At 43.6% G+C, this 21,697-nt stretch overlaps 1 protein-coding gene across 1 annotated transcript in view; it reads right to left on the bottom strand.

The window, feature by feature from the left end:
* Nucleotides 1–514: 514 nt before the first annotated feature.
* Nucleotides 515–21,697, bottom strand: part of TMEM232 (transmembrane protein 232) — a 143,703-nt gene continuing 122,520 nt past the window's right edge. Inside the window, exon 11 of the mRNA XM_060236564.1 lies at nt 515–820. Coding sequence (XP_060092547.1) covers nt 515–820 — 306 coding nt within the window. The remainder of the gene's footprint in view (nt 821–21,697) is intronic.

The following is a 21,697-nucleotide window of genomic DNA, read 5'->3' as shown; positions in this document are numbered from 1 at the left end:
CCATCATCAGTCACAGCTAGCTTAATGTGACTGCATCCAGCAGGAGCGTTTTAATTCCTTCAATTTCCTGTTTTCAGGTTTACATTCTTTGTCATTGCATTCCCCAGTATTGTGTACTATACTGCAGTGCATTTCTTTTCTGCATTCCACTTTTGCTTTTCCGTCTAGCAATGTTCAATAAAGATCAATTTAGTTCAAACCTAAATCCCCCTCTCTCATATTGCCCCAAATATCACCTCAAGTAGTGCCTGTGTGTACACAGGATCCCACATCAGGTCCAGAAAGTAAAGGCCCTATTGTACTTGTAATAAAAGGATTGCAGAGGGGGGATTCACACAGATACTTGGGAGGAGTTCCAGGCATAAAGAGCAAGAAAAGAGTATGGACAGAAGCTGTTAATACAGTTTCCTCTTCACTCCAGTTCTTGGGATAAAACCAAGATATAGCATCACTCTGAAGTTCTTGTGGGATGTGGCAAAACTGCAGAGCTGGGCTGTGAAGACTTCATTTGCACTCAGTGCCTTCTGCCAAACAACCAAAGAGACAGAGTTTTAAGCCCAGGAAATTGATACCTTATAGCCTGACATGCAGATTTCTTCTCCTTAACAGGTATTTTTGGTTCTTGGCGTGGCACTGACAGTGGCTTCCATGCAGGCTGGCGTGGCAGAGGGATGTCTGGCCCAATAGGAGGCAGGAAATGATGGGCCAAGGCAGTGGTGATTCGCCACCCTATATACTGGGAAGAAGGGAGCTCTCTGGGAGCTGTTGGAACTTTCCCTCTGCTTCTATGAAATGGATTTGTCAAGCCTTTGGTTTCAACCTATGGAATGAAAAGAACAGACAAAAGCAAGCATGCCACAACACACTGCCTGGAACAAAATAATGACAGAAACAATCTGGGCTATAATCCATCTACAGAGGGAATTATAAATAAGGCAATCTCATGTTTATTTCTGCCTTCCATAGCTCACTTTGATTTACTAATCATGCTTTAGTCTGGAAATGTACACATAAGGTTGGGAATAACATGATGAGACTAAGGAGACTTGGGCACAGCTTCCATTATTTGGAACACAAGACCATTTTCAATTTGAAGGTTTAACAACTGAAGTGCCAATGATAGAATGCATTTTTTAAATTGGTAGAAACATTGAGGCACTTGGAACAATTCAATCCTTTCAAAAGCCATTAGGTCAAATTTGATATATGCCTTCAAAGTGCGGATGTAATTTTTAGTGTTATAATTTTGCATTAATTATATAGTTCTTTAATAATAGTTTGTGCCAGATAATCTGCCTACAGACAATGCAAAATGTCATGTTTTGAGATGTTATTTTGGTGCAGTAAGAAATAGCCTTTCTTAAAACACATCGGCATGGCCAAAGCATATTTTAAGACTAGGTTAACCTTCAACAAAATATTTATGCCATTTACCACATTAGCATCTTAGGATATGGGTCACTCTCTGTCCAGATCTGAGATGATAAATCACCCAAACTCAGGCATGCATAAAAACTCAGATCAGTGAGCACTCAAATCTCTTGAAACTGGGAGCTGCAGGACTTATTCCAAAGGAAGAAGCAGAGCTCTGTGTGGAAAAAAATGCCCATGCAGATTGATTTACTTTGTTAGAATGAACGGAGAAGTTCCAGAGAGTTGTGGAGTTCTTGCTTAGGAAAAAATTACTGGATTGGAATGAATAAATTCTTTGATTTGTTTGGATGCAAATTCCAGCTAGCAGCTATGTCCAATGCTGTATTTTTATGCGTATATTCCAGTGAAGGTAGCCCGAAGATGCTGAATGTAATAACTTTGTAATAATAATGTAATAACTTGACTGACATGTTTTCACATTAATAACTGCAAGTGTAGCTTTTTAAAAAGAAGCTCATTTTTCTTTCTTGGGAAATGTACTTATTAACCTTTATCTGTGACTTTGTACAGATGTGCATTTATGTTTTCAGTACATAACAGCTGTGGTCCATAATGCCAATGCTTGTAAGGGCCAGGATGAGGCAACTATAACTGTTTTTATTTTTTAAAAATTGAATAACATATTGCTTAGAGCTTTATATATGCAGCTCCATTGTAAAGCCTCCAAATCTGCTGATCTCATGAGTTTACCTATTCATTTAATTACTAAATGATTTAGTTATGTCTTCTTTGTAAATTAAGACATCTTTTAGGATGCCTATAAAGCACACTTGTCTTGGCCGAAATCTGGTTACCAAAAACAAACAAACAAACCTTAGCTTAAAGTGTCATGTAATGTCATCACAGTTTTAGGATGTTCTTTCTTAGAAGGAAATTAGATGTTGAATTCTGTCAATTCAGTTTTAAAATATCAATGACAATTGGTGAATACAGTGAAATCTTAAGCACTCATTAACTAGTCAGGCAGACTTCATTTTATATTTATTTATTTATTTTTCACATTTATGCAGGCTCAGTCCTAACAGCACACAGATGGAACAGGAGGTGTTTTTCTTTTTTTTTCTTTTTTTTAAAAAAAATTGAATGTCAGATGTATTTTTTAGTATTAATGAGTTCTGATTCAGCGTAGTATGTTTATTAATGTCATTATGCAGATACACTGTATAGATACCCACTTTTTAATTGGCCAGATGTAGCTACATTTCAGCACTATAAAATGCTTTAAATGTTTTTAAAATGTTTTAACTGTATTTACTGTTTGAAGTTTTGAACTGTTTAATTGTATTTATTGCTGGAAATTTTGAACTGATTGTTAGCCGCCCTGAGACCGCTTGCGGAGAGGGCGGGATATAAATTAAAGGTAATAAATAATAATAATAAATAATAATAATTCCAGTACCTAACACTTTTTCATTCTTGCTATACTAGCTTCTTCAAGTGTCACTGTTCAGTTATGGCTGCCTTATATTCCCTTTTAAAGTCTGCTTTAAACTGAGCTCTGGGGGCGAAATCTCATGGCTGGATTAGATCCAACTTTTCATAACTGATAACTGGCACCAGGCCTCAGATTCAGTGCGAGCTCACAGGAGCACAGCTCCTGAACCCTTCTGAGAGTTCCACCTCCTCCTTCTGAAAGTTCCACCTCCTTGTCCATTTAATAGTATGTGCAGCTGCATAACAATCCCTGGATGAGCTCCACCACCTATTTTTCTACAAAATGACCACTGACTGGCACAATATTTTTTAAAAAAGAGACAAAGCTCTAGCATTTGTTATAAAACAAAATTTCAAATTTCTGGAGTGGTTCTTTTTAAATTTCTTTATGGAGATCTAAATTTTGAAAGGTAACATATCAATACCATACACCAATCACATGTGTCTGAAAGTGACTTCTAAGGAAAACAGAAGCAAATCATTGGTAGAGAGAGGAGGCCTTGGTGAAATAGGTCTGGGAGTTGGATAAGTCTCCAAGCAGATCAGGAAGAGGGAAGTGGAAAATGCAATGACAAAAGTCAAGAACTGCACAAGATAGACTGCTTCTTATTATTACCACCACCACCACCACTACTACTACTAGGCCACCCTTTCCTGCAAGCAGGGCTCAGGATGGCTTACAAAAGAGCAAATGCAGTAAATAATACAAAGCAAAAATCAACATTAAAAATACCTATACCAGCAATACCACACGAAAGCTTACATTTTGAATAAAACATTGTTGGTTTTAACAGTGCTACTTGACTCTGCTTTGTTCTGCTTCAGACCAACATGGCTGCCCAACTGGATCTATCTACATTTCCTGAGATGGTGGAATAAAATTTAGATTTATATTTCCACAGCCACCTTGGGAGGAGGGGGGTTACAGAAGGCAAGGAATGGGAAATGGGAGAGTGCCAGATTTTATATTGTCTCCATAGCTGTCCTCAACCAAATGCCTGGCAGAATATCTCTGCTTTACATGCCCTGCAGCAAGGTAATAAGTCCCACAGGGCATGGATCTTCTCCAGCAGAGAGTTCCACCAGGTGGGGGCCATGGCCAAAAACGCTCTGGCACTAGCTGAGGACAGCCAGATCTCTCTCAGGCTGGATACCACCAGAAGGTTCTTATTCCCAGAGCTTAATGTTCTTCCAGGGGCATTTTGAGAAACGCAGTCCCAAAGGTATGTGGGTCCTGATTGATAAGAGCCTGAAAGATCAAAACTAACACCCTGAACCTGATCCACTGGTCCATTGGGAGCAAGTGCAGCTAGTGCAGCATAGGTTGAATATGTGCTGTCCAAAGGGTCCCTGTAAGGACCAATGGGGCCACATTCTGAACCAGTTGGAGCTTCCTGGTCAGGTGCAAGGGTAAGTCCACACAGGTCAAATTACAGTAGTCTATCCTGGAAGTGACCATAGCATGGATTACCATAGCTAGGTTGGGGTGATACAGATAAGGGGCCAGTTGCCTAACCTGGCATAGTTGGACAAAAGCCAGTTTGGCAACCTTGGTGAGCTGGGACTCCATATATAAGATGGCATTCAGAGTCACACCCAGGTTCTTGACAGTTGGTGCTGATGATAGAGACACATCATCAAGAGGTGGGAGTTGGCAACCAAATCATGGCTTCCCTCCAAGCTATAGTTGTATAGTTGTGAGAATTCATACCCAAGCATCTTTTCTCTGAACCTAGTACAAATGGCAAAAACAGAATACATAAGGAAGGTATGAAGTTCCAACCTAGGATCAGCACAGGGATAGTACATAAACACCTAGTTTCTTTAAATGAAACTAAGTCCTCAGGGCCAGATGAATAGCATCCAAGGGTTCTAAGAGCTTGCGGATGTAATTTCTGAGTATCTGGCTTTTATTTTTGAGAATTCTTGGAGAACAGGAGAGATGCCAGAAGATTGGAGGCGGGCAAATGTCCCCATTTTCAAGAAGGGGAAAAAAGACGATCTGGGTAACTACTGACCCGTCAGCTTGACGTCTATACCTGGAAAAGTTTTAGAACAAATTATCGAACAGTCGGTCCAGGAACCATTTAGAAAGAATGGATGTGATTACTAAGAGCCAGCATGGTTTTCTCAAGAATAAGTCATGTCAGACTAACCTGATCTCTTTTTTTGAGAAAGTGACTACCTTGCTGGATCAGGGGAATGCTGTAGACATTGTTTATCTTGATTTCAGTAAGGCTTTTGATAAAGTTCCACATACTATCTTTGTTGACAAGTTGGTAAAATGTGGTTTGGATCCTGTTACCGTTAGGTGGATCTGTAACTGGTTGACAGATCGCACACAAAGAGTGCTTGTGAATAGTTCCTCATACTCTTGGAGAGGCGTTACAAGTGGGGTGCCTCAAGGATCTGTTCTGGGACCTGTTTTGTTCAACATCTTTATCAATGATTTGGATGAAGGAATAGAGGGAGTGCTTATTAAATTTGCAGATGATACTAAACTGGGAGGGGTTGCAAACACAGCAGAAGACAGAAACAGGATACAGGATGACCTTGACAGGCTGGAAAACTGCGCTAAAACCAATAAAATGAATTTTAACAGGGATAAATGTAAAGGTGGGGTAAATCCAATGCATGGTTATAGGATGGGGGAGACTTGTCTTAACAGTAGTATGTGTGAAAAGGATCTAGGGGTCTTCGTGGATCATACGCTGAACATGAGTCAACAAAGTGATGTGGTGGCTAAAAAGGCAAATGCAAACTTGGGCTGTATCAACAGACATATAGTGTCCAGATCTTGTGATGTGATGGTATCGCTTTACTCTGCTCTGGTAAGACCTCAACTGGAGTATTGTGTTCAGGTTTGGGCACCACATTTTAAGAAGGATATAGACAAGCTGGAACGGGTCCAGAGGAGGGCGACGAAGATGGTGAGTGGTCTGGAGACCAAGTCCTATGAGGAAAGGTTGAAGGAGCTGGGGATGTTTAGCCTGGAGAGGAGGTGGCTGAGAGGTGATATGATCACCATCCTCAAGTACTTGAAGGGCTGTCATATAGAGGATGGGGTGGAATTGTTTTCTGTGGTCTAGGAAGGAAGGACCAGAACCAATGGATTAAAATTAAATCAAAAGAGTTTCCGGCTCAACATTAGGAAGAACTTCCTGACCATTAGAGCGATTCCTCAGTGGAACAAGCTTCCTTGGGAGATGGTGGGCTCTCCTTCCTTGGAGGTTTTTAAACAGAGGCTAGATGGCCATCTGAAAGCAATGAAGATCCTGTGAATTTGGGGGGGAAGTATTTGTGAGTTTCCTGCATTGTGCAGGGGGTTGGACTAGATGACCCTAGAGGTCCCTTCCAACTCTATGATTCTATGAAATTTGTAACGTACCACCTCCATCTCCCCTGCAGTGCCATCCTATATATACAATTACAGGAATAATGAAAGACACATGTCAATGTTATTATATGACTAGAACTTATCAGGCCACCTTGGCCTCTGGTAAGGTGAACCCATTCCTACCCCTTCTCTCAAAGCCATTTAGGTCCTGATGAGACTACTGTGGGTATTTCCACAATTATGAATGCTAACTATCACAATTTGGAACCCCGTATGAAGAGTCAATATGCCTTACCATAAATATTAAACTTCAAAAAGTAACACAAGAACTGTCCCTAAAAGATTGTTCCCAAGCTCTGTTTTCCAAAAGAGAATCAAATGCCCATGTCCAGAAAAGGTACCAGGCCTAATAATACAATGCTAAACAGACTTACCCCTTTCCTAAATTCAATGGACTTAGAAGCCTGTAATTCTTCATAAAATTATATTGTTAACATTTTGTTTCTTCCTTACAGATATGGTCTCAGTTACATTTACACAGCCAACCAAAAATGTTTTACATAATTTTCCTGGCATGGAAAAAATAACATGTGAAACTACCCCATAAGTGATTTTGTCCACAATTGTTCTTCATGGAGTTTATTATCAAAAATCAGGGCTTTGGGGGGACAGGAGTGCACAGGAGCAGAGCTCTGCCTCGGTTGGCCAGGGCTCCAGAAGGCATGCTGGGGAAGGCGCAAGGAGGCATCTTTAAATGCTTCCCCGATGGTTTCAGCACTGAGAAGGCACGGGGCAGCTCCTGCTGGGTTTTTTCTACAAAAAAAGCCCTGCAAAGAACTATAACTCTGACATCCTGACTTCTCCAGCAGTTGCTTGTCTTGGCACAAGTATATTCCGATGTCTTATCTACTCTGCTCTCTACAGCTTTGTAATCAGAACATGTATTTACAGTTCTAAAATTTCTCGTTGTTGCCCCTCAGCTCTTTAAAGAAAGGTTCATTAGAATGTAGAATTGAATTCCTGGATCAAAGACTGTATTCACACTTGCACAATCACCATGTAATGTCTGATTACTTTCCTGTTCTAAACAACCATCTTAGATCAAACAGCACAAGACAGAAATTTTATGTCCCCTGACATTATTTCAAACAAACAAAAAATTAAGCGAAATTTACAAAATCTGCTGTCCAGTTTCTCCCAGGATTTGTGGTTTCTGGATCACAAGAAACATTCATTGGAATGGAACCCAGGATTATTTCAGATTGGTATTTCCAGAATGCAGAAAATCAGAAGCAAAAAATCCTGCAGATTTTTAATGTGTGTGGGGGGGGATTGTTGCTGCAGTTGCTGTTGCTATCATTATTTTTATTTATCGCCCACCTTTCTCATTTGGACCCAAGATGGATTACAAGATAAAACTTTTCAGTCAATCAGTAAAAAGATTACAATAAAAGATAATATCAAACAACCAGCAAGTGGATTACTAGGTATAAGAGCATAAGAGAAGCCATGCTGAATAAGGCCAATAGCCCATCCAGTCCAACACTCTGTGTCACACAGTGGCAAAAAAAGCCAAGTGCCATCAAGAGGTCCACCAGTGGGGCTAGAAGCCCTTCCACTGTGCCCCCCCCCAGCAGAAGAATACAGAGCATCACTGCCCCAGACCAAGAGTTCCAACAATAAACTGTGCCTAATAGCCAATGATGGACCTCTGCTACATATGTTTATCCATTCCCTTTTGAAGCTGTCTATGCTTGTAGCTGCCACCACCACCACCACCCTTTGGGTGAAGAAGTACCTCCTTTTATCTATTCTAATCGACTTCTCAGCAATTTCTTTGAATGCCCACAAGTTCTTGTATTGTGAGAAAAGGGAAAAAGTACTTCTTTCTCTACCTTCTCTATCCCATGCATAATCTTGTAAACCTCTATCATGTCACCCCACAGTCGACATTTCTCCAAGCTAAAGAGCCCCAAGTGCTTTAACCTTTCTTCGTAGGGAAAGTGTTCCAACCCTTTAATCACTCTAGTTGCCCTTTTCTGCACTTTTTATATAACATTTTTGTATAACATTTATATTTAACAGCAAAGATTCCTAGCAAGACACAGGGCCGGATCTAGGGGGGGGCAGAGGGGGGTGCTTGCCCTGGACACCAACAGAGGGGGGGGGTGCAAAATTGGGTATGGAGGCCACTGTATTCTATGGGACCATAAGATAGAATGGCCCATAAGGGGGCACCATTTTTTAATCCCTCCCCTCTCAAAAAAAACATATATCCGGTCCTGGCAGGACAAATAGTGCAGTTGGGTTGGGATTTTAGCATGGGGAAAGAAACAGAACAATGCTGTGGCATCACACGTGGCTTCAGACTAGGGGAGCCCCTTGAAATACCTGCAGGGGTCACCCTACCTTGATTCTCCTAGGCCACTCTACTGCACTATCACCCTGTCAATATACATAAGCTTTACCCTGCACCTTCCCTGAGTGCTCACCCCCAATTCAGCATACACAGTCTATTTGCCACACCCTTCCATTACATTTCATAGGATCCCAATTCTCTTAGTTCCATAGAAGAACTGCACAAGTCCTAAATGCAGGTTAGTTCTATCTCTACTTCCCCTTCTGGCTGCCAATCAACCCATCCATACTTCTTGCTGGCTATTCTCCCCCTCTACCAGCAACCTTCTCCTCTGGGAGGTTAGGACAGTACAAAAAAAGGTTGCTTACCTGAAACTGATCATCTTCGAGTGGTCATCTGTGCAGTCACACCATTGGGGATTAGGCGCCAGCGCCGATCTCGATCGGTAAACTTGAAAGCTGCGGATTTCTGCACCCATGCTTCAGTGCGCATGCCCAGAAGCCCCACTGCGCATGCCTACCGAGGCGGGAGTGGACATCCTGCCAGTTCCTTCTGACCGCTGCATGATCTCAAACAAATGGACCGGCAGCAGAGGGGAAGGAGGGCAGGTAGTGTAAGCAACCTGTTTATCTTCTTTGTGGTCTCTGTGCATCACACCATTGGGAGATTAGCAAGCCGCAAACGCCTACCTGGAGGAGGGTGCAACAGTCCATCAGCAGGTAAGAGACTGTAGAACAGCACGGCCCACCAACGTATACTGACGTAAATGCAAGTCCAGCACATAGTGCTTCACAAAGGTATGCGAGGAGGACCAGGTGGCAGCTTTGCAAATGTCCTGGAGCGGAATGCCCTTCATGAAGGCCGCAGATGTAGCCATGGCCTGAGTAGAATGGGCCCGGATAGGACCCGGGAGAGCCCTCTTGCCCAACAGATAACAAAGTCTTATGGTCTCAGTCAGTCATTTAGAGAGTCTCTGGGACGAGATTCGTTGCCCCAAAGATGTGGGAGCATAGGAAACAAAAAGTCTGGAATCCTTTCGAGAAGGACTGGAATGATGAAGGTAAAATGATAATGCTCATTTAACATCCAAGGAGTGCAGTCTCCATTCAGACTCATTAGCTGGATTCAGAAAATACACAGGCAGATAAATTTCAGCATTTAGGTGAAAGGTGGAAATCACCTTGGGATGGAAGGTGATGTCTGGACGAAGCGAGACACCTTCATTGGTGAAGCGAAGGTATGGAGCGTCACACCGTAGGGCTATAAGCTCACCCACCCTTCATGCAGATGTAATCACCACCAGGAAGGCCGTCTTCCATGATAAGAGTTGGAAGGAGCAAGTCACCATGGGCTCGAAAGGCTTCCAGAGAGCATGTGAAGAACCAAGGAGAGGTCCCATGCTGGGGCAGGTTGCCTAGTAGGAGGATACAGCCTAGTAAGGCCCTTGAGAAATTTCTTTGTATCAGGATGGATAAAGACAGAGTATCCATCAATCTGAGAGTGGCTGGCCAAGATAGCTGCCAGATACACTCATAGGGACGAGACAGATAAACCCTTGAGAAGAAAGTCAAATATGGTGGAGAAGCCTGCTGAAGGTGGATTGAGGGAAAGTGTGGTAGCAAACTGAACAAATCTCAACCATTTATAGGCGTACGACTTGCAAGTTCAGGAAGATATATTGAGCCCTGTCAGATAACTGACTCACTGCAGAAGCCATGCTGTTAATTTCAGATGAGGTACATTGTGATGTACTACCCGACCCTGGTGGGTAAGAAGGAGATCCGTGGCTGGTGGAAGTTGACAGAAGTTTCCCCTGGACAGGAGAAGGATCAGGGAGAACCAATGTTGTCTGGGCCACCAAGGAGTGATGAGGATCCCCCTCGGTCGTTCCCGTGATATTTTCTGCACCACTCTGGTGATTAGAGGAATGGGGGGGAACAGGTAAACATGACGCTGATGCCACGGAAAAAGACGACCGTCTCCCATGGACAGGGGGTCCACCCCTCCCCTGCAGCAGAAAAGTTGGCATTTCCTGTTGCTGCGAGTGGCGAACACGTCTATCTCCGGGGTTCCCAGTTGAGTTCCCATTCATGGAAGGATGCTCCCCCTCGACTGAGGAGGTCTGCATGTACATTCTGGTCCCAAGGAAGGTGTGTTGCCATCAATGTGGAACCCATTGCTTTGCAATTCTTCCATATGTTGAAAGCTAGTAGACACAGTTTCCAAGAGACTGTGCCCCTCATCTGTTGATATAGGACATAGCAGTTGTGTTGTCCGTCAGAATGGCCACCGTCCTGTCCATAATCAATGGCTGAAAAGAGTGGATGGCATGGTGAATCGCCAACAGTTCTAAAAAGTTTATATGGTGGTCGCATGGTGCTCAGGCGACTTGTCCCCCACACAGAGGCTATTCATGTGTGCTCCCCAGCCCCATAGGGATGCGTCGGTGGTTACAGTGATTGATGGGGGCGGCTTGTGGAAAGGGGCTCCTTCCAGAAGATGATGACGTTGTTGCCACCAAGTGAGGGATGTGAGTACATCCGGGGGAATGGTCATCCGACGGGTTGGGGGATTGAGATTGCACCTGAAGTGTCTGAGGAACCACAGTTGCAAAATCCTCATATGGAATCTGGCAAAAACAAGTACTGAAGTAGTGGCCGCCATGAGGCCCAGGAGACATTGAACCTGACGTGCTGTGACGGTAGGTTTGTGTAGAAAAATTTGGACCAGAGATACTATATTGTCTGCTCACTTTGGTGGTAGGAAGGCTTTGCAGGAACGAGTATCTAGTATGGCTCCTATGAACTGTACCTTCTGGGAGGGTTGCAGATGGGATTTTTTCTTGTTGCTTCGCAGTCCCAGCTCTTGTAAAAGAGTGAGCATGATGAAGATGTGTTGTAAGAGGCGAGATTTGGACTCCGCAACTAGTAGCTGATCATCTATGTACAGGAATAGTATGATACCTTGTAGTCTCAAATGGGCTGCGATGACCTCCATCATCTTTGTGAAGACTCTGGGGGGCCATAGAGATCCTGAATGGCAGGGCTCGGTATTGGTAATGGGCTGTTCCAATGGTAAATCGTAGATATTTCCTGTGGGATGGGTGGATGCTGATGTGAAAGTAAGTGCCCTGCAAATCCAGTGTGGTCATCCAATTCCCGTGATTGAGGAGAGGAAGAATGTTGGGTAGTGAGGTCATTCTGAATTTGTGATAAGTGATGAACAGGTTCAGGGCCCGAAGGACCACGATTGGCCGAAGACCTCCATCCCGCTTTGGAACCGTGAAATAGCAGGAGTAGAACCCAAGACCCAGTTGGTTCGAGGGCACCTATTCTATGGCATGTTTGAGGAGGAGTGCCTGAACTTCTTCCTGAAGTGTGAGGAAAGGAGTGGTGGAGATGAAGGTCGGAGTGGGTGGACTCTGAATAAATTCGATCGCATAACCCTGACGAATTATAGACAGGACCCATTGATCTGAAGTTATTTAGGACCATGCCTGGATGAATGGGAAAAGGTGGGTGTGGTCCGAAGAAAGTGGGTAGAAAGGGAGGGCAGGGAGGGAAGAGCAGTCAAAGCCCCTGTTTAGGCTATCTAGGGTCCTTCTGGCACGATGACTGGGAGGATGTAGGAGAATATTTGGATTTTGAACCAAACGTTGATTTGGAGAAAGGTGCTGCACCTTTGGGATGCCACAGTTGTTCCATAGGTGGTTTTGAGTATGGCTTCTTATTCCACGGTTTGGTCCATGGGCGTTTGCTCTGGGGGCGTGACGAAGACTCCTAGGTTTCTAGAGGTTCTAATACTTTTATCCATTTCTTGAAGAACCGAGTCGGTGTTAGAACTGAAAAGGCCATTGCCATCAAAAGGTAAGTCTTCTACATTAGCCTATGTGTCAGACTGGAGAGCCTTAGATTGAAGCCAAGAGTGTCATCTCAGGGAAATGGCTGTAGTTAATGTCTTAGCACATACGTCGCCAGAATGCTTAGATGAGTTCAGCTGTTGTTTGCCTAGGGTCATACCTTTCCTTTGGATCTTCTTGATTGCAGATCTACTCTGTTCTGGGAGATCTGGTAATATGGTGGATAGTTGCTCCCAAAGGGCATATTGGTAGTGTCCCATGCAGGCTGAATAATTGGCAATTTTGATGCCCAGCGCCCCAGCAGAATAAAATCTCCATCCCAAGTTATCCAGTTTCTTCCCCTCCTTGTCGGGGGGGGGGGGGAGAGTGCATCTTCCTCGCTTTTGATGATGAAGAGACCACCGCAGAGTTGGGTTTGGGGTGGGAGAAAAGAAAGTCTGCACTGGATCCTTGAATGCGGTACATGTGATCCAATCTGCGGGAGGAGATAGGAGTAGAAGCAGGTTTGTCCCAAGAGGTTTTTGCAGTGTGGAGCATAACTGTTGTCAGAGGCAGATCTACTGCTGTGGAGGTGTCCATTTGTACGATGTCAAAGACGGTGTCGGTAATGATGGGTTGTGGTTAAACCGTAGGTAGGGATAATGATTGTGCCATGCGTTTGACCAGGTCTCCGTAGGATTTTAAATCCTCTGAAGGGAAAATGGGTTGTTCCTCTGCCACTTTCTGAGAGGGAGAAGGTGCTTCTGGAGAGGAAAGTATTTCTGGATCATCAGGTATCGACCTTTCCTCCGATCTCGGGGAGCCATCAGCAGAGTCAGAATGATCTGAAAGGTGCGGCGTCGGTACCAAAATGGGTTCCGGTGTTGTATTCTTGGGAACCGGCTCAATAGGTGTTTGACGCACAGAATCTCTATATTGTCGATCCGAGTCGGTGTCGGGTGATGGACAGGGTGATGGAGAGTGACGCAGATGGACCTCGCCTTGATGGTCTGTAAGCGGTTTGGGATCGACAGGAGGCTTCCGAATATTGGTCCCAGTCCATTGGACATGGAGGGAGCCAAGGAAAGGCCAAGTGCATTGGGTATGCACCGTATAAGTACTGCCATTGATGTTGATCCCATGGGATCGGTAGTGGCGGAAGACGAGACGGAGAATCGTCCCTGGCTCTATATCTCGGAGATCGGCTCAGTGGAGATCGATCCCTCTGTGATTTCTTCGATCTGCCTCGAGGTAAAGGGCTTCGGGGTCGAGGTGTTTTATCCGCTGTCTGCGACAAATCAGAGGGACTACCTTCGATGCTGGAACGCTGCATAAGATTGATGTCACGGTCAGAATCCAAAGAAATTACGAGCTGTGTGGACATTGAGGTGAGCACCGGAGGGCTTAGTCGATGGCCCGGTGAAGCAAAGAGTTTCAATGGAGGAATGATCGGTGCCGTCGGGTCCGATGGTGATTTCAGAGAGGATGGAGAAACGGTTTTGCTCCTGTGTTTCAGCTTTTCCGTTTTCTTCTTCTTCTCTGAGTGAGACCCCTTATCCTCTTTGTGCTTCTTAGCAGGCGTAGAGGATTCTGACCTGGGAGCTGAGCCCGCCCGTTTACAAGGGCAATCGGCATCAGAAGGGGAACGTTCGGTATCGACCGATATCGAAGCCACCGATCCGGTAGTCGGGATCGGTTGGTGACTCGTCAACGCTGATTAATACATTCTTCGCGGGGACAGTGCCTGTTCCACCAGGGCCGCTGCAAAGTGGGCTGCTCTGTTTTTCTTGGTCTGCTTGGAGAATTTGGCACAGTGCATGCACGAGTCAGTCCTGTGAAGTTCTCCAAGGCAAAGTAGGCACAGTGCATGACCGTCAGGTGGGGCAATTTTACTTCCGTACTTGGTACACCTTTTTAAAAATCCCCAACGTCTTTCCATATGAATGGTGGGAGGGGGTTGGAAAGCGGGAAAAGAGTTCTTTCCTCCCCGCTCTCCCACGGGAAGTGGAGACATTCCCGGAAAAAGGAAAAATAATATATAATTTACCATCCTAGAAGAAAATAAACGGAATTGTAGAGAATAGCTAGCAGAAGTGAAAGTTCACCGACCAAAGCGAAGAGTGATCGACTGATCTGAGCAGCGGTCAGAAGAGAACTGGCAGGATGTCCACTCCTGCTTGGTGGGCATGAACAGTGGGGCTTCTGGGCATGCGCACTGAGGTGTGGGCACGGAAATCCGCAGCTTTTAAGTTTACCGATCGAGATCGGCGCTGGCAATTAATCCCCAACGGTGTGATGCACAGAGACCACGAAGAAAATTAGATACTTCTTGGGTGGTTGCACTGCTGCTGTCAAGTTGCAGCTGACTTCAGGCCTCATGGGGTTTTCAAGGCAACAGACGTTCATTCCCACAGAAAATGAAGCCTCTAGAGCAGCTCTTCTTCCATGGCCTGGAAGTGAACCTACACCGATCTGTGGAACACTTTCTCTCATTGTCTCCTTTATAAACAGGTACACATGCAGGGAAGGACAGGGCAGATAGCCATGAATATGGATCATGAACAGTAGGAGAGCATTTTTGTATCATTTCTGTGCAAAAAGACTATGGAATTATTCCCAACATGGAGAGTTCACAGATGGTGCTCAGCAAAGGAGCAGACAAAAAGATGGCATACTGGCACATTCCTTATGGAAGGAGATGATATCACAATGCTGTTGATCTTTGCTTTGTAGCCAAAACATACTGGGCTTGAGCACCAGACAGCCCTCAAGATCCAATCCAATTGTCAGCCACCAGCAGGAGTGAGAAATTAGAAAATGTTCTCTGCATTTAAGCTACATGCAGCTGACATTTGTGGCCCTCTGCCTGTACACAGATCTTCATAAGACCAAAAAAGATTAAAATGACAGACAGAGCTCTCCAAGAGAAGAACCATTTTTTCTTTAAATTACAGATAAAACTATGGACATAATCCAAAAGAATGCATGATACTCATTCATTCTCCAATAGGGATGTTATTCATTATTGCATTCTTTTTTACAATTTTACTGTAACATAATTCAGCAGCAGCCTCAAAAAAAAAAAAGGATCGAAAAAGTTTTACTTAAAAGAAACTCTGCACAATAATATGAATAGAGGGTCAAGGGTGCTGAGCGTTCACTCATATGTGAGGTTTCTTTCTTTTTTAATTCTCGCTGTCAGCATTTCATGTTTTGAGGCAGATGGCCCAGAGCATTTAGACATGATTACTCTTCCTCAGTGTGCCAACATATGCTTCAGGATCGCCCACGGAGAGAACTCAGATTCACTGCAAATCTCCCAGGAACCATCAGCACCTGAGCATGTTTATTATGCTGCAATGAATAGGTGGCAAGCCCTGCCTGTTTTTTATGAGGTCTCAGAGATAAGCTGGATGTTTTATATTTTTTTAAGCCCCTAAGTATCCACATTATATTGCTGCTTAATAGCCACAAAATTTAATTACCTGATGCAACTTTATTTCACTTTATATTGTCTAAAAATATTCATATCAGATTTTTTTAATACTTTAAGTATACCTGAGGCACTCTGACCAGTAAAAAGTTTTATTTCTTTACTCTGCGGAAAATGTTCCCCAGTGTATTGAGAGGAACAGACCCATTAAAATACTATCTATGCTGAAGAGAAAGATACAGGTGGCATTTCCAAATACCATGTTTTGAGCACTGGGAAAACAGACTGCTCCTATAACTGAGAATTTCCTTGAGAAAAGGTAAAATAAATGGCAGATCTGTATTTATTGCAGAAAAGTAATTTTTAAGTCCCTGAGTAAAGAGGTTGTTGGGGTTTGTTAGTTTTTTTCATCTCTCATGAACTCTTGCTATTCAGTTTCTGTTTCTGGGAGGGAGGGTTGTATTTTACTTTATATTGGTAAGGTTTCATTCTGTGTGTCATTTATATGAAAGAGATACTGGTAGGAATATTAAAATGAAATAGTGGACTTAACATGAGGGTTTCTTTTCATCAGCTGGTGGTCCTTACAGTGAGGTTGTGCCTCCTCCTTGCTCTGTGAACAGGACATGTGCAAATTTGTGCAAAGGCTTCCAATATCTTTAAGAGACAGACCCCCAGTTCACACCTTGGTAAAATTCCAGGGAAGATAAGCCCCTCTCTAGAACTGTAGTTGTAGATGAGAGAAGGATTCTCCAGGAAGACCTGAAACCTGAGATACCCTAATGACTAAAAGACAGGTGTGTGACAGGCATTACAGTCTATCATTTCCTAACCCTAAAAAGCAAATTTACACACAAAATATTCTTGTTGCATCTTTTCCACTAATTCACAGCCATGTTTTCCTCCTAATTGTAGGGAGAAGCTGCCTTTCTTCACTGCAGTAAACACAGACATAGGCTCTGCTGGGTTCCACCACTCTGGTGCTTTAAAGCCTCTGAAGTGTTATGAAATTTACAGCACAAAATTAAAATAATCCAAAGTGAACACATTCTGGTTTGCCTTCATTTCCCAGAAAAATCTTATTCATTTAGGCATTACACAGTCCCTTGAACATTTCAAAGTGCCTTTTAAATGTTAAATATATAGGTACATTCACCAGCACTGCTAGTTACAAAAGTTTTTAGTGCACCAGAAATACCAATATTTAATCTCCAAGTTTTTGGGGAAGTGTATCTAATGTGCAAAAAGTTGGAAGGCAATAAAGAAGAAACTAGAAAGAATCAGAATCAACTAATAATTACATTTGTGTCAGAATTAGAGTTGTATTGTTATAATCAAGTTCAAGAGGGGAAAACCTAGGTCCATTTGTTCACTAAGATAAGAAAAAGGAAAGTGTTGGCTGGTGAACTCAGGCCAAACAAGGGTCCTGGTATTGAATAAATTGTCCTTTCCAGCCAAATTAAGGTTTACAGAGACAAGTTGGATGTGAAGTTACATTTGTACATAGAGACTTGAGATAATGTCATTTTTAATGTGTTCTACATCAACTCCACAATTCATGTCCATATTGCAATTTTAATGTAGGGCTGCATTTGAGGGCTAAAATGATGGGCTTTTCCACATTCTCATTTTCCTGCTCATAAGTTTCCATTTCTTTGGGATCGAACTCAGGTCATGAGCAGAGGGCTCCAACTGCAGTACGGCAGCTTTACCACTCTGCGCCACGGGGCTTATATATATCCGCAGATTTAAACTGCAGGTTTTTATGTTGGCATAAAACAATGCAATATTGAATTGACCACTAGAGGGAGCAAAACATGTGCAGAAAAGGAAAAAAACCTCCAAAGCAACAGGAATTCACAAGTGAGGAAAATGAGAATGTTGAAATGCCTATGATATTTTGTTTTGGTCTCACTTGTAGGACATAATTTCTCTCTCCCTGCTCTCCCTCTTTTCATCGCAATCCAATCTTTCATTCCCACTTGTTTTTGATCTCTGTTCTCCCTCAATTAGGGTTGCCAAGTCCAATTCAAGAAGTATCTGGGGACTTTGAGGGTGGAGCCAGGAGCAAGGGTGTGACAAGCAGAACTGAACTCCAAAGAAAGTTCTGGTTATCACATTTAAAGGGACTGAATATCTTTTTAAATGCCTTCCTTCCATAGGAAATAATGAAGGCTAGGGGCACCTTCTTTGGGGCTCATAGAATTGGACCCCCTGGTCCAATCTTTTTTGAAACTTGGAGGTATTTCGGGAGAGGCACTGGATGCTATGCTGAAAATTTGGTGCCTCTACCTAAAAAAACAGCCCCCCTCCAGAGCTCCAGATACCCGCAGATCAATTCTCCATTATTTCCTATGGGAATAAGTCTCCATAAGGAATAATAGAGTTCCCTGAAGACATTCCCCCCCCCCCAGCTTTCTGATGACTCTGAAGCGGGGGGGAGGGCCTCCAAACCGGAGGATCCCCTGCCCCCTCCTGGGGATTGGCAACCCTACCCTCAATTCCCATCCTAAAGGGGTTTTTTGAAACTTCCTCTTTATTTTATATACATTTATGTGCTGCCTTTCCACCACTGAAGTACTCAAGATAGGCAGGGATGTATGGTTGGAAGTGGGCTTCAGATATGCTGGGGTAGGCTGCTTATCACTAGAGGTCAAAAACAATGCTTGATACTGAGCCCAGAAAAAAACTGGAAGCCAGCATTATCAGAACAGTGTAGGTGTTTTATCATGGAGGATTAACTATGTTTTCCCTTTTTTTCCCTTCAAGTACTTAATTTCAATTTTTCCAGGAGAAGGAAGGAACAATGATGGCAAGACTGTCTATTCACAAATTGGTCCAAACACTAGTCAGTCAGTCAATACCTTTATTGGCATGGATTAAAAACAATATAAATCACAGAGTTTCTGATATACAGAAAACAGTCAACCCACCAGAGCTTCAACCTTACACTTTCTAACCTTCACAGCAATTGAGAGGTACCTTGCAACTGAGAAAGCAGTATGAGGGCACTGTTCTGACAAAAGGAAAGATAGAAGTCTCTCTTTTGAGTAACTGTGTTCATTATACAAAAGAGGGCTAATTAAAACATTCCATATTTTATCATAAAATTCACTACTGAGCAAGATGTGGGCAATTGACTCTGGTTTCTTGCTACTACAGAGACAAGACTTTTGCAAATCTGCTATGAAGAACCACTGACAGCAAAGCATCAAAGCATGTGAGCATGAAAGCTCATCGTAATGATGGGACTGTGAGCTGTGAAAAATAGGCCACCGTAAGTCCATTACTCAATGTTGTTAAACTTCAGAGGGGAGCAGGTAATACTGGGACAAAAAGTATATTTTTCTATATCCAAGAGCCTCATCTCGGAGATCTGAGCAGGGCTTTTTTTGAGCAGGAATGCACAGGAATGCGGTTCTAGCTGGCATAGTGTCAGGGAGTGTGGCCTAATATGCAAATGAGTACCTGCTGGGCTTTTTCTACAAAAAAAAGCCCTGGATCTGAGTATCTGAAATTTGTCTAACATGAGCATGGAATCAAGGGAAATACCAATAGGTTGTATTTTCCCTTTGTATTGAGGCTGACCACTTAGATGTGAATGAGTCCAACCACAACAAACAGACATAGCTATTGGGTTTGGCTCTACAATAGAGAAGTAACCAAAATTTTAAGGTCAATAGCCAGGCTCTAGTCACTAGGAGATGCTGTCTTGTCTCCAAGCACGTGGCCACATAGCTTACACAGTTTGGCACTGCATGAATACATTGCAAAAAAACTTTGCCTGGATCTGCTCAATATGTTGGTTAAAGAAGCCTATCCAGACAGCAATCCCATAAAGTATTTGGGTCCAGCCACCACTTACGCCTACCACTACAGCCTTGCATGGATGAATTCCAGGCAGCACAATTGCACACACATAGCTTCTTTGCTGCCATCAGCCCAAGATCCATCCAAAACAGGATGCAGATGCGCTTTCTCAATGTGCTGCCTTGCCAACTGCCAGAGCAACAGGAAGGAGGGCACTTGATGCCCTTTTCAGGACTTCTCCCAGTAATTCAGGACAGCTTCTTTCCTGTGCTTGGCTGGTCACCACCAGCTGGACATCCTCTATAGCACCTTCACTGGGTGAAGGACTTTTGTCCCTTTTCATTCTGCAAATTGTGCCCCAATTATTCCTCCTCACTCTTTCCTTCCTTGGGAGGTTGATTTCCACAAAAATATAGCACAATGTATAAAATAGACTCAAAATATCCCCCGAGATCTGTGTCATATTGCCCTACATTCCTCGGGGCTCCTGCAGATCAGCAAAACCCTCTCAGACCTTCATCCCCCATCTCAGTCATACTGATTTCACTATCATCATGGGAGCTAGAATGTCACTATTAGATACAGTAATTATTTACTTAACATTGGAGATTATGTGTTTTGGAAGAATCAGTATTATTGTTCCTTGGTTTTTCTTTATACTTGACCTCCTTATGCTTTAATGTTCTGAGAAGAATCTTATTAAAAGACCTGAAACTTTAAACACGGCAAGTACTTCATTGAAAAATGACCTTTTGTTGTGCCATGATAATTTAGACTGGGTACTCTAGGCTTATCCAAGAGACTAAGAGCAACCTGAGAAGCTGCAAGTGATACTCCTTATGGCAGGCCGTTTATGTGAGACCATTTTCCATGAGATTGCGGCGCAGTTTCCATTATGCTACTGCAAACTATAGAGAAAAAAGGAGTTTCCCCACAAATACCTTTGGCAATTGTTCTGTGGAAATCACCAATTTGATATCCAGGATTCTAGTAAGTAAGTAAAGTAAGTAAAATTTTATTTGTATCCCGCCCTCCCCGCCTAGGCAGGCTCAGGGTGGCTAACAACATCTCATACAAATACAATAATAAATATAAAAACTTTAAATTTAACAATAAAACTTTAAATTTGGCATCATTTAAAAACCAGTTAATGTATTTAAAAATTCATATGTTTAAGTTAATCTGGCAGCAATGGTGGCGTTCTGACACTAGTTCTGCCAATTTGATTAGTTCCATGTTGACATAGGTCCTTAGACAGGACCGTGTTGGCGGATCCTTAATTAGCAACAATTCAGCAGTCAATATATGCTCGTTTAAAGAGGGTAGTCTTGCAGGCCCTGTGGAACTGATCAAGGTTCCGCAGGGCCCGCACCTCCTCAGGAAGCTGATTCCATAGGGCGGGGGCTGTGGTTGAAAAGGCCCGTGCTCGAGTGTTCTGTAGCTTGATCTCTTTCGGCCCAGGGATAGTCATTTTATTTTTTCCGGCTGACCTCAGTGCCCTCTGGGGTTCACATGGGGAGAGACGGTCCCTCAGGTAGGCGGGTCCTCGGCCATATAGGGCTTTAAAGGTAATGACCAACACTTTGTACTGGACCCGGTACATAATTGGCAGCCAGTGCAGTCCACGCAGCCCCGGCCGTATGTGCTCCCATCTCAGGAGTCCCAACAACAGCCTGGCTACTGCGTTCTGCACCAGCTGCAACCTCCGGGTCCGGCACAAAGGTAGCCCCTAGTAGAGGGCATTACAGTAGTCTAATCTTGAGGTGACCGTTGCATGGATCACTGTTGCGAGGTCGCGACGCTCTAGGAAAGGGGCCAACTGCCTTGCCCGCCTCAGATGGAAGAATGCTGACTTGGCAGTGGCTGCTATCTGGGCCTCAATTGATAATGAAGGCTCCAGTAAAACACCCAGGCTCTTTACCTGGCGCGCTGATTTCAATGGCGCGCCATCGAAGGCCGGGAGAGCTATTTCCCCTCCCAGGGCGCCGCGACCCACACAAAGGACCTCTGTCTTCGCTGGGTTCAACTTCAGCCCACTCAGTCTGAGCCACG

The sequence above is a fragment of the Heteronotia binoei genome, chromosome 4 (genome assembly GCF_032191835.1).
Source record: "Heteronotia binoei isolate CCM8104 ecotype False Entrance Well chromosome 4, APGP_CSIRO_Hbin_v1, whole genome shotgun sequence".
In the NCBI taxonomy this organism is placed as follows: Eukaryota; Metazoa; Chordata; class Lepidosauria; order Squamata; family Gekkonidae; genus Heteronotia; species Heteronotia binoei.
This window is presented reverse-complemented; position numbering and strand designations above follow the sequence as displayed.